The 13654-nt window shown below is 40.1% G+C and overlaps 1 protein-coding gene across 4 annotated transcripts; it reads left to right on the top strand.

The window, feature by feature from the left end:
* The first annotated feature begins 313 nt into the window (after positions 1-313).
* Positions 314-13552, top strand: dyrk1ab (dual-specificity tyrosine-(Y)-phosphorylation regulated kinase 1A, b). 4 transcript variants are annotated; one of them, XM_030067592.1, is made up of 12 exons: positions 314-1157; positions 3104-3173; positions 4893-5089; positions 5480-5572; positions 5733-5921; positions 6176-6323; positions 6429-6715; positions 6896-7042; positions 8297-8437; positions 8616-8919; positions 9260-9384; positions 9788-10375. In XM_030067592.1, the coding sequence occupies exons 2-12, from the start codon at positions 3164-3166 to the stop codon at positions 10373-10375; spliced, it is 2229 nt and encodes a 742-aa protein (XP_029923452.1). In that variant the 5' UTR covers positions 314-1157; positions 3104-3163. The 4 variants fall into 4 exon arrangements, with proteins under 4 accessions (XP_029923452.1, XP_029923455.1, XP_029923453.1 ...); XM_030067593.1 differs by lacking the exon at positions 314-1157 and adding an exon at positions 1703-2049; XM_030067595.1 differs by lacking the exon at positions 3104-3173.
* The last annotated feature ends 102 nt before the right edge of the window (positions 13553-13654 follow it).

The following is a 13654-nucleotide window of genomic DNA, read 5'->3' as shown; positions in this document are numbered from 1 at the left end:
TGTAAAAAGCTTGTTGCTTATTGTTGCAGTGAGACTGATGATCCTCACAGTCTCATAACAAGGCCAGGAATAGTTGGGGTGAGGGCCCGAAAATGTCCATGTTTGCACAGTTTGCTGCCAAGTTAAGGAAGTAGAGCTGGTTAACGTTGTATTTTTTCGCCTTGAGAGCTAGTCCTCGGCTGCTAACACCGGGCCAAACAAGGTTAAGAAGAAGACAGACAGGGACAACGCCAGAGTTATGATATCCTGTAACTCCGAGCACTTAGATTTTATTCGTCATTGGTACATCCGGGCACTTTATTTTTTGATTGACAGTTGCCATGGCAACAAGCTAGAGCATCGCCATTTTGTCAGAAGGGTTTTTTTCCCCAGCTCAGTCTTTTCAAATGTTCTCCCTTCCCGCCGGAATAATGCTGTCATTGGATATACATTTGACGTTTTTGGTTAAAGAAACGCATCGAGTGGATCGGATTAAGAAAATCAAGAGGCCAACTATTTAACATAGTTGAAATAATTAGGCGGCGCCGCACTAACTCAGTTGTCCGTGTCTCTGGTCCACCGGGCCGGTTCACTGCGCAGGTTTGGACCGCGCGCCATTTTGTGAAAATTGACACAAAATTCTTAACCAAAATTATCAGAGGACACGATTTCTGTTTCGTGATTTTTAAATAATTGGATCTTATATGAATGGTTATATGTATCGAAGTGGCCGATGCTGAAATTGTAAAGACGCGTAAAATCTGAATTTGGCACAACGTTTATTTAGCGGTAGCTAGAATTGTTAGCTTGAGGCTAGCCAAAGAAGCTAGAGCTAGCCAGGGTAGCTAGCTAACGTTAGCCGCGTTCATTTTGTCAACCAGCTAGCCAGCTTGCTAAGGTTAGCTAGTAAGTTATGCGTGCTAGTTAACGATAGCACGTTGCTAGTCATCAGCTGATATTAGTCAGCGTTGCCTTGGTCACCGATGTTCGTGGAAGCTTATGATATAAAAAGCATGGTGAAACTGGCTGACAAATTATTTTAGAGTTTGCCGGTCAGAGGAAGGGGGATCGGGTTTAACGTTACTCGCTAACCATACAGGGAGGGGAGAATCTCAAGCTGGATAAGTTGCCTCATCATACAGGTTATTGGACTTTAAATGAAGATCGTGCCATCAGAGGTGAGCATTTGTAAAACAATATATTTGACGTTAGCCGTTATTAGCTTCAACGTTGAGCATTTAGTGAGTATGCAAACCTGTGTGTGTGTGTGTGTGTGTGTGTGTGTGTGTGTGTGTGTGTGTGTGTTAACGTGAAGGTTTAAAGTTGAGAACGAGAGCTCATGATACGGCAGCTAACTAACGATACATGGCGGTGCCGACTCTTTTGTAGGTAACGCTAGCGGGATCGTTTGCTTTTAGTCAGTGTGTTTTAGCGAACTACCCTTAAGGTTGGATGAAACTAGCTTCCTAGTTACTGGTTTAGCTGTGGGTGCTAGCGGATTGTGTGGGCTTGGACTAAGAATCATGCTGGCTTGACGTTACAGCTAACCTTGCAGTATATGTGAGATTGTCATTGTACGGTTGAGGCAAATGTTGGCCGTGCTAGCTAACGTCCACATTCGCCTTGCCAGTGGTGTAATGTTTAATTGCATCCATTTTTTTGTCGGCGTCATTTGAGCTCCACAGCGAGACGTTATCCCACATTAGCCCAGCTAGCTAACCTGGCTAACGCCTATTAGCTAATTTGGCTAACCTGGCTAATGGTTAACGTTGGCTTGTTGACGAGCCAGCTGAATGGGCCCACAACCCCGCTGGCTGAACATAGCGTCACTAGCTAGCGTTAACGCTGGATTGGTGAGAGATATGCTCGCCTGTCCCGCAGTTTGTAAGGTAACGTTAACGACGGTAACGCTAGCTAGTTAGACTGCTAGCGGTAACGTGAGCTTGAGTACGTTTGTCATTTACACGGGGAATTGGAGGCATACACGAAGGATATGTAGGAAGTGAGGACGCGAAATACCCTGAATATGCTCTCTAAATCCCAACCATGACGAGATCTACCCCATCAACTGTAAGTACAGAGCTACTCGGGTATCTTGTGGACATGAATCGCATCGCTTTTTAATTATTTTTGGACGGGTACATTTCGTTGGGCTGTGGAATGGCTCTGGTGATCAACTGGGGTGGGAGAAGATGAAACATAAGCTTGTTTCAGACATTTTTCTACAGCCGTCAGTTACGATACGAGACAGCTACTAATAGCTAGCTAGCTATATTTACACCTAAATAGGCCCGTTGATGCCGTGATGAATAGAAGCCACAGAAGGAACTGTTCATAAGTCAGTACTGAAAATGAAGAATGACCTCAGCGTCCACAATGGAGATAAGAGCCACAAGTACGCTTGTTAAGTGCTTTTTATGGGCTTGTACAGTTTTGGATGTTCGTGGCAGTATTTGTTGTTCATAGAAGTTCAATCCATCCTGTAGTTTTGTCGGTTAGCCTGGTGTCAGGTATTACGTTGACGGGCTCAAAACAAACTTTTTCTCTTCTTTCTACATTTGCATAATCATATACAGTAATTTAACTTGGGTCAGTTAGGCTGTGACTAACATTTAATTATTGCAGGCAACAGATTTTAGGTCCACACATCCACTATAATTTCCATCAGTTTTGACTATGGACATGCTGAGAGGAGATATCCAGTATTATTAAATCCACAACAACATTCATCCTGCTTTATTTTGATTATCATGTAGTATCTGGTCTTTACCTCCCTGACTGAATTATGTGTCTTTTAATAGTTTCTAATAAGAGCTTCACCCCTTTTTGTGTTTTGAATTTTTTATTGTCTAGGCACTAACTGCCTTTGACTCCTGGGTCAACTGAATGTATAAGCAGCTTGCTTTATTTTTGAATTTCAGCCATATTTAAAAAAAAAAAAAAAAAAAAAAAAAAAAAAAATGATAGTATATTATTTCTCCCCAAGCACAGTTCTTTAAATTTTGGTGTATACTTTCTCCTGTTGGGGTGTTCTATCCCTTCTTTTTTACTAAAGTTAAATCACTATGAAGTTAAATCCCACCAAAGGTGCACAATGATAATGATCTGTTTTTATTTTTTGTAGTGGGTTGTGGTTTGCTGCTGGACTCTCCTCCCAGGATGATATGAAATTTTACTGGAGACGATGCATCCAGGTTAGCTGCTATTAAGTCTTTACCCTTTGGTGGGGAGTGGCACACTTCAGTTCCTCTACCCTTTCAATAATTTCACTGTTATCACTGAATAAGGCATCTAATCTTGTAGATTAAAAGGTGTCCTAAAGTGGGACAAGTCAAACAATTTCTGGTCATAATTAAGCTCTGTAGCGTGTAGTATTTCAGTATTTCACATTTCCATGGATTGCATTTTTTCCTTATTTGTTGTGAGACCTCCAAATGAGGGAAGTCTAGTTGACATTGGTCTTTAGGTCGCAACTGAGGAAGCAGGAAATAAAGGCACCCCGGTCGTCCTGACAAATCAGCCTTTATCATTTCAGTGCTGGAACAGTGCTATGTTTTCAAAAAGAGCAAAAGACAATTGTAACACATTAAATTGTATTGAATTAAATAATTGTTTAATTAAGACATAGGGCTATCAAATTGAGGAAAAATGCCATGCCTCTTTCAGTAAGTAGTTGAATCCTTGTCACTTGAGGGTCAGGTGTATATATATATATATATATATATATATATATATATATATATATATATATATATATATATAAAATTATAACCACACTGTTAAATTGTACAGCTTAGTTTTCTTAATTTATTGTCACTGTTCAACTATGTTCTCTGATTTCCTCTTCTTATTTCTTTTACTGGATGGGTATTTTTTCCTTTTCCACAGCTGGGTCAGCTTTCTAATGCTCTCAGATGGAGTGCAGGTTTTGGGCTGTGCTGCTATTTTGCTGTCAGGCTCTTGTGTTGAAAGCACCGTCTAAGTGTGCCAAAGTTCAATTTTATTTCTTGTTTATTTCTTGTTTTCTCATTGGAAAATGGGAGCAGCTCTGCCCTGGCAACAAAAGTAGGCTATTTGCATACTGCGTTGTGATTGGTCTGTGCATTGATGGGCTTGCCAAATCACGCTGTATCTCTGTGGTGATAGGCTATGCTAATTAGGTGCTGTTGCTGGGATTCTGAATAGTGGTTACTGTGTAGCACTGGTGAATTGTGTTGTCTGGTGAGAGATGCTGATAGCTGAACATGCTATTTAATAATTTTTTGATTCCTTCTGGCTTAAAATGAAGGATGATTCACTGTACAGTGTGGAGATGTTTTATTTTCACCCCTTTTTACTGTTAAACTCACTGTTTTTGCTCCTTTTTCTTCACAAAGGTTGATATATGATTATTATATCTGTATTGTTTGTACATCATTTGATGCATTTTATGCTGTTTTTAATTTATTACTATTTTTTTAATCAAAAGATAATGTATTTAATTTTATATTTCCCTCAGCAATGAATTTATCCTTGTGTTATTGTTCTGTCAGCATGTTAGGAATAATCTTAGTCTATTTAAAAGTATGAGCTTCAGAATGTCAACATGCATGGTATTACAAATGCATTATGTACTTAAGTCCACCTTAAAGGCAAATTAAGACACTTTTTGTTTTTAGGAAATTTGCTCTGTTGTACAGGTTATGCTGTAATTGATGGGTATTAATATTGAATCTGCACATTAAGGCTTGAAGCCCAGAGTAGCCTATATTTTTAGCAGTCTTATGCTCTGGGCATAGATGTCTTTTGTGTGAAAGAAGAAATGCACCTGTTATACATCCAGAAGATTGTCTTTTTCACTACTTTGTGTATTTTTTCCATGTATCATGTTGAATGCATTTAACATGCAACTCATAACTGTTAATTTCTTGTAGGAGGAGAGACTTCAGCATGCAAACCTTCGTCCGTCCGGCTTGCGCCCTCTTTTTCTTTCCACACTGCTGGTCTTCAGATGGCTGCTCCAATGCCCCATACGCACCAGCAGTACAGTGACCGCCACCAGCCAAGCACTGACCAATCTGTTACGGTCTTACCGTACAGCGACCAGACACCACAGCTCACTGCCAATCAGGTATACTGCTCAGTCATACTTTCAGCTATAAACTATGTTTTGCACATACTTGGAGGTAGGTTATCATGCAGAAATGTGAACAATGCATCCCGCAGGCAGTACCACATGCCTTTTGTTTGATTTAATTTGGTCTTAATGTGTGATGTTTTAAGAGTTTTAATACTTAAGTGAAATGAAATTGTGCGCCAAGCCCACATCACTTTCTACTGCTATCACTAGGCAGATTAGTTGCTTGTCAAATGTTTCCTCTACTCAGGCCATTTAATGTTGTATCAAATTTACTGAATGGTCTGTAAGATTCTGCATGAGGCCTTCTAAACTAAAAAAAATACACTGCATATTGATCATGTGTCTGAAATGTTAATGTGATTTTTCTGTTTGATACTTCAGAGGCACATGCCCCAGTGCTTTCGTGACCCAACTTCAGCTCCCCTGAGGAAGCTCTCCATTGACCTTATCAAAACATATAAACACATCAATGAGGTTAGTATTTGTTTAAAGCTCTATTTCAAAATTATAAAAAAAAAAAAAAATCAGAATTGACTTTGTAAATATTCATAAATTAAAAATTTAGAAAAAATTCACAATGTTTTCACTGAGTTTGATCATGCCTCTTGGTTTTCCTCTGCATTGAATTTTACAGGTGTATTATGCAAAAAAGAAGCGACGGCACCAACAGGGTCAGGGTGAAGACTCCAGTCACAAAAAGGAGAGGAAGGTCTTCAATGATGGCTATGACGATGATAACTATGACTACATCGTCAAGAATGGGGAGAAGTGGATGGACCGCTACGAGATTGATTCCTTGATAGGAAAAGGGTCATTTGGACAGGTGCTTAAATATAAATGACGCATACTCTTGCATAAATATACATGAAATCAAAAGAGCCACAACTGTGATGACAATAGAGAAAAAAGTAGTAGTATTGTTTTACTCTATATAACCTGTGAAAGTTTTAATCCCATCTCCTGTTTTTTTTCCCTTACACAGTCAGTGTTTTATATGTTGGTGTTAAGATTAAAATGGCATTTCTTCATTAACTTGGCTAAACACTTAATTTTTTTTCTTTGTTCTGGCACCTTCAGGTTGTGAAAGCCTATGACCGCGCAGAGCAGGAATGGGTTGCCATTAAGATCATCAAGAACAAGAAAGCTTTTCTCAATCAAGCCCAGATTGAAGTGCGCCTCCTAGAGCTCATGAACAAACATGATACCGAGATGAAATACTATATAGGTAATACTCAAATACTTATTCACTGCCAAACTTTATTAAAATAGTTTTACCTTACTTGACTGAGTTTTTTTTTTTTTTTTTTAAACTTTATTTATTCATTTGCAGTTCACCTCAAGCGTCACTTCATGTTCCGGAACCACCTCTGCCTCGTGTTTGAGATGCTTTCATATAACCTGTATGACCTACTGCGAAATACTAACTTCCGCGGCGTCTCGCTCAACCTCACCCGGAAGTTTGCCCAGCAGCTATGCACGGCGCTGCTCTTCCTGGCCACGCCTGAGCTCAGCATCATCCACTGTGACCTGAAGCCTGAGAACATCCTCTTGTGTAACCCCAAGAGAAGTGCCATCAAAATAGTGGACTTTGGCAGCTCATGCCAACTGGGACAGAGGGTATCTAGCTATAATATTTTCCTCTGTTAACAATAACAACGCTTGTTTTTGAAAAACCAGGTCACTAACAAATGTTTGACAGAAATGTATGTTGGTGGATCATTTACAAACCGGAGGTAGAAACAGATGATTCACAGTGGACAAAGGAGTAGTCTAACTGTACTTGGTTTCTCTTTGTAGATATACCAATACATCCAGAGTCGCTTCTACCGTTCCCCAGAAGTGCTGCTGGGAATGCCCTATGACCTGGCCATCGATATGTGGTCCCTGGGCTGCATCTTGGTGGAAATGCACACTGGAGAACCTCTCTTCAGTGGAGCCAATGAGGTACGTCGCCGGTGAAACACCCATATCAACAGACAGATTTTGAATAGGTTCACTGACAAACATGAAGCCAACAAGCAAATAGAGCTAAAAGCAGAAATTTCAATTAGAATTACACAACATGAAATTTTTTTTATATGACCTCCCCATGGACAGACATGAAAGTAATCTGAATCATGTAACAGCCCTTATTTGACTACTAGCTAGGGCTGGTACCACCTATCGACACTTAAATCAGTAACAGGCAAATTATTAATAAGTAAAACATATTGTTATTTTGTGTAGATAAATCTGAACGCCAGTTAGTTTTCAAAACACTCCCACCCTTGTTTTCTGAGTAACTGTTGATGTTCATTTCTGTGATTGGATGCCATGTGAGCCTTGACGCCAGACAGCTTGTTTTTTTTTGTTTTTTGTTTTTAAAAAAAAAAAAAAAAGTACCAGGAGCTGGACACTACTATTGATGTGTGGCTCCATTTTGAAAAGCAAGATGATGTAAAAAATATTGCTTGCAAAACTATCATCTTAAGGTAACAGAGCAAACCTGCTGAGAAGATGGTAGTCCTCATCCTTCATTGTCTGGTAATGTTAGGCTAATTCTGCTAGCATTGACTCTGCTAGCACCACACATTAACAAGTGCTCTGTTACTGTGTGGGCAGGAAAAAAATGACCAACGCTGATCTAATTAAATTAAAAATAAAACTGGATTGCAATAGATGGGTTGCCCATTTAAATTGCTGATTGAAAACTATTTAAGACTTCACTTGTACCAGAAAAACTGTTTGTTAGAACAAAGAAGTTCATATGTTACAGAGGGATGCCGTGGTGCCTCCCCATGGCAAAAATAAAAATTTCAGTTGAACACAGATGATCTTTTGACAACTTTTATAGTACTGTAAATAGATTAAAAAAAATATTGATAGTTTTCAATAATTTTGTCACAGTAGATCTATTTTTCAAAATTGCATATCATCCTAGCCCTACATATACCCTAGATCTCAGAGATTAAGAAGTTGAATTCATAACCCTTAAATATCATTACTGCGGCTGAATGTGACTGCTTATATGTTGAAAACATTTCAGAATGCCCAAATTGTTTTGGCAGCTTTGCTGGACATACATATTTTGACAAAGTAAAATAACATAACATCTGATGGTTTGAAAACAAAACACTGTTTGAATACAATGTAGCAGATATGCAGAACACTTATTCATCAGACTGCAGCTGCAGCTAACTTAATCGACACTTTCCACAGGTGGACCAGATGAACAAAATAGTCGAGGTTCTTGGTATCCCGCCTAATCACATAATGGACCTAGCCCCTAAAGCCAGGAAGTTCTTTGAGAAGCTATCGGATGGTACATGGAGTGTTAAGAAGACCAAAGATGGCAAAAGGGTGAGCTCATTTCCCTGCTGCTGTTCTCTTGATCTGATAGAAATTGTAGTCTGTGGCTAATCAATGCAATTAATGTATTTTGATCACTGTCATCATTAAAGTTGTGTCAGCGGTGTGGCATAAAACTAACAGGTGGCAACGTAAAACTTTTGGTCTCTATGTGTCCTACTTTGAGCAGTATAAGCCTCCAGCCTCGCGGAAGCTCCACTCCATCCTGGGTGTGGAGGCAGGGGGTCCAGGTGGCCGGCGGGCGGGGGAGTCTGGCCACGCTGTTGCTGACTACTTGAAGTTCAAGGACCTGATCCTCCGGATGCTGGACTATGACCCCAAGAGCCGCATCCAGCCCTACTATGCCCTGCAGCACAGCTTCTTTAAGAAGACTGCGGATGAGGGGACCAATACAAGCAGCAGCGTGTCCACAAGCCCTGCACTGGAGCAGTCCCAGTCTTCAGGAACCACCTCCAGCACCTCCTCTAGTTCAGGTAACAGCCACTTGAATCTGCATCCAGTTACTTTATTCATCATTTCAAGCTGTGGAAGCCATCGATGTGTAAATACTTGTGTACTTGAGAAACATTATAGGAATACAGTATTACTTAACACCTTGCTGTAGTCATCTGTTCTACCACACAGCAACATGCAAGCTATAATGTAGTTCTTTTGAATTTGCATTTTATTTTGAGACTTAAGGCAACTGTAATACTTGCAGAAGTATAGTGTTTTGCCTTAGTAAATATTTTAGTGCTATTGTTGAATCACACATGAATATTTTGTTTATGTAATGTCAAGGCTGTGCTTATGACACTTCTGTTTACCCCTTAGGAGGGTCATCTGGGACGAGTACTAGTGGCAGAGCGAGGTCAGACCCTACCCATCACCACTTGCACAGTGGAGGGCACTTCGGCACGGCCATGCCTGCCATCGATGGTGACAGCCTCTGCCCACAGGTCAGTACGCCGGCCTGAAAAGACCTAAAATCATATTTGAATGAACACATTAAGCGATTGATATAATGCATTTTGTATCACAAACTACCTTGTAAATTCCAAAGGAATGCCAGCAAAAATAGTTAACGCTACTAAACCAAGGGGAATTTTGCCAGTGATTGGATTATTTGAAAGCTGAAATAAATGTTTTCCATGTGAACCAATGTAATCATGTAATAACACTGTATATCTCTGCATACTAGTGAAAAACTTAACTGACTAGCTGTATGGGTTGGGATATTCTGTTTATATTTGTTACCATTTATTTACTGAAAAATGCTTGTGTAGATGTGCAACTTTAAATACTTAAAAGGCAGAGGCCATGTGCCACATGTGATGATTTCTATGTGCTTGACATTAACAGGCAAGACAGCCTTACCCCCCTCCGCTGGTGTGGGGAGGTGGCGTTGGACCAGAGTCAGTCACTGGAGAGACCCACCCAGTTCAGGAGACCACCTTCCATGTTCCCCCTCAGCACCCTAAGGCCCTGCATCCCCACTCACACCCTCATCACCATCACGGGCAGATGATGGCTACACGCCCACGCCCACGCCACTACACCTCCCCAACACACAGCTCCTCGACACAGGACTCCATGGAGGTGGTTCATGGCCATCTGTCCATGACCTCCCTGTCTTCCTCTGCCTCCTCTTCCTCTACATCGTCCTCTTCCACTGGGAACCATGGCAACCAGGCCTACCAGCTCCGCCACTTGCCCGCTGGTGCCCTTGACTTCGGTCAGAATGGTGGGCTGAGCATGGGGCTGGGTGCCTTCTCAAACCCACGGCAGGAGACTGGCATGGCAGCACACCCTGCATTTCCCATGGGCACGAACACAGGGCCTGCCCACTACCTAGCAGAAGGCCACCTGGGCATGAGGCAGGGTATGGACCGGGAGGAGTCTCCAATGACTGGAGTGTGTGTGCAGCAGAGTTCTATGGCCAGCTCGTGACTGCACTGACATTTGGCTGTGTGTTCCCCCTGTGCGTCATTTTTAAGGTGGTGTTTTTTACTACAAGGTGTGTTGAGAACAAAAGCTGCTCACGTCAGAAGGGAGATATCACTGAACCGCTATTACAGAGAAAAACCTTTGTTAAAAAGTATATATGTAATTTTCATCAGTTTTTCTTTTGCAATCATTAGGCACAAAATAATACTGCGGAATAACCATAGTAAGATTGAGACATTCATCTTATCATTTCACCAATTTCATGTAACCACCAAGTAATCACCATATGGTATTATGTGGCAAATGTTCTGAGGAGCATTTCAGAGTGAAGTTTGAAGCTGTTTTACAGGTAGCTGTCAGTGATGAAATGCTTGGCATCCTCTTTCGGTTCAAACCGTGGAATGCCTGACAATACTGTTCCACTGGTTATTAATTATTTTGCCCTTTTTTAAGTGAAATTTCACGTAAAAGCTGCTTGTAAATCCTGTAGCTTGACAATGAGGGGAAGTGTTTGCGGTGATATTTCTTGTTGGTCGGTATTGTGCAACTCTGTAAAAGGGGAGCACATAGCAGTGGAGTCCCTATAGCGTGTGCTGGCCGGGTGGAGAGGAGACCCCGCGGGTGGATACTGTCACCGGCTGGGTTGGGGGATAGGGAAGCACCACCCCTCAGGCCTAGAGGTCCCGTAGTCCTGCAAGCTGCGACGGGGCCTGGCACAGACGAGAGCAGCAGTGGGCTCGGGAGACGAAAGGATCCAGCCCAGTGAGAGGAAAACAGTCAGTGGCTGGTTCTTAGATAACCCTTTGGCCTTATGACTCATGGACTTGGAAATGGAATGGAGCTGGACATTATCATTTGAATTAAGATGGCTTTTCTCTATTTTTCTCTCTAGACAGCCCTTAATTCTTTAAGGAAATTAAAACAACATAGAAAAAGTAAACAAGAATGGTAATTTGAGGCCTTTCTCTACAAAGATTTCTTCTTCAGCAGGGCCCCACATAACAGGGTCTTATTGTACACAACAACCTCCTAAACATTACTTCCTTGAAAATCTTATTCACTGATTAAGGATTTTCCAGTGGAAAGAACTATCTATTCCAGAGTCTACCCTTTTATGTTTTTGTTACTTTTCCCTTTTGCATGTAGTTCCTCATCAGAACCACCTGCACAAGTCTCTCCATCCAAAACATGGAAACTGAAGAAAAAAAAATGAGTTAAGTGACTGCCTTTTTTCTCCTCAAATTATGCTGTGAATTTTACAAGAATTTATTTTCCCTTTGGATATGTTTTTATACCAAAGCAGTTGTTTTATAGCATATAGGTGTCTGTAACCAATAATGTAGCAGTTCACCACTTTTGACGCAAAGTTTATTAAGATCTTATTTTAACGTCAATACAAAACAGCTGCAATATATTACTTTAGCAAAACTGGAGACCGTTGTTGAGACCGTTGGCTATTGTGTATTCTGGCCAGATTTGTTTGCAATGTTTTACCAAAACTGTTTCCATATTAATTGGTAGATTATTTTGGGAGTCTTTTAAAACTTTGGTATGTTAGAGAATTTGGTAGTTACTCTGCAGGCTCCGGAGTAGCAAGATAGAAGCTGATGGTTTAAAAAAAAAAAAAAAAAAAGAAAAAAAAAGAAAAAAAGAAGAAAAAAAAAGAGACTAATGCGTTCTATTTCTGTGTCGTCGTTTTTCTTTTGCCCCCATCATACTATTTCAAAGGGTTTTGCTGCCTTTCATACATCATTTGGTCAACTCGCTAGTTTCTGCCATGAAACAAGACTTTATATCATTGTCCTGGCAGGGTAAGGATAATTGTGGCAAATCAGAATTTGTTTTGAATGGTATTGTTCTGATTTGGTAGGGCAGATCCCCATGATTGTTGTCCTATTCAAAGGGAAAGGGTGCCCGTCAGCCCACAATCACATGCTTGGCTTAGGCAGACATGCATGTCCCAACATTACAGTAACCAGATTTTTTTTCTTTTTCTTTTTTTCTTTCTTTTTTCTTTTTCTTTTTCTTTTTAAATTTTTTTTGTATCAGGGATTTTGAAGTGCTTTTCTTTTTCTGTTGCTCATTTTATCAACTTTGAAATTACAAAAAAAGGAAAAAAAGAAAAAAAAAACAAACAAACAAAAAAAAAACCTGCCCGCAACAACCTTTCAGATTGAGGGCAGGGCACAGGTCATTTTCTTGTCAGTTCAGAGAAACTATCATAAGGAGAAATCATGCTTGGTATTTCCACAAACACAAATGCAAAGCTACCTATAATGAGATTGGGGTTTTATCTGGATGTCAAGGTTAATTGCAAATTTGCAATCATTTTTCATAACCCACAGAATTTGAGACATTCAGAAATAGCCAGTTGTTTTATTACTGGCACTCATACTGGTACTAAACATTCCAAAATAAAGACTGAGAAAAAAAAAATTGACTGCAGTGACTCGTAAGTGTGCGCCTATTTCAGATCATGCTGATTGACCTCTTATTTAGAGCAGTTGTCATGAAATGCAGCCCCTTTTTAATAGTTGAAATAGAATTTATGTATATATTTATATTTTTTTAATAAAGGAAGTATAGAACTCACTACCTTGCTCCTGCTGGTATGTTGATTATGTTTGTCAATTTGGTGACCATTCAGTGGGCAGGAACTCCTGTTTTCTTAGTGGCAAAACCTTGCCTTTTGGCAAAGGTACTTGACTACATCAGGACAACACTATGAGGTAGGGTTTGAATCAAACAGGGAAAGCTAGATCTTCAAACCTTAATAATAATCACAGGGTATATTGTAAGTGCATGTACATCACAAACCTTACTTTTTGGTTATATGAGAAGCACATGGTTGAAAAAAAAATGGTTACATTTTCCATAAGCCTGTTAAGTTTGTGGGTTTTACACAAACGAGTATACTTGTTAACATTATATCTAACACCCAACAGAAATCAAAAGTCCTCTTATTTAATTTGAATATTTTCCTTCATTTTTGATTTCACATTTTATCACTTTTTTGTACATGCAACATGCACTATAGAGTTGAACAGCATGGGGGAAAGGATAAGTCCATGTATCCACAGATTGTAAGATCTAGTCAAGACTTTGCTGTGTTTATGACAATGCCCTTTGTATTATATTAAGACAGTCTTATGTATGATATATAAAAAGAAGTTAATTGAATTGCTCTGCGTGTCTTTATTCTTCTCTGCTAAGTGTGCATTACTTGGAAGACAGGCAGGACTTCAGTTTCTAGGTCAGTAGTTGAACAGCTTGAGAGAAAGT

This window comes from Myripristis murdjan, chromosome 13 (assembly GCF_902150065.1).
Source record: "Myripristis murdjan chromosome 13, fMyrMur1.1, whole genome shotgun sequence".
NCBI classification, from domain to species: domain Eukaryota; kingdom Metazoa; phylum Chordata; class Actinopteri; order Holocentriformes; family Holocentridae; genus Myripristis; species Myripristis murdjan.
The sequence above is the reverse complement of the archived record's forward strand: the minus strand, read 5'-3'. Positions and strand labels throughout refer to the sequence as shown.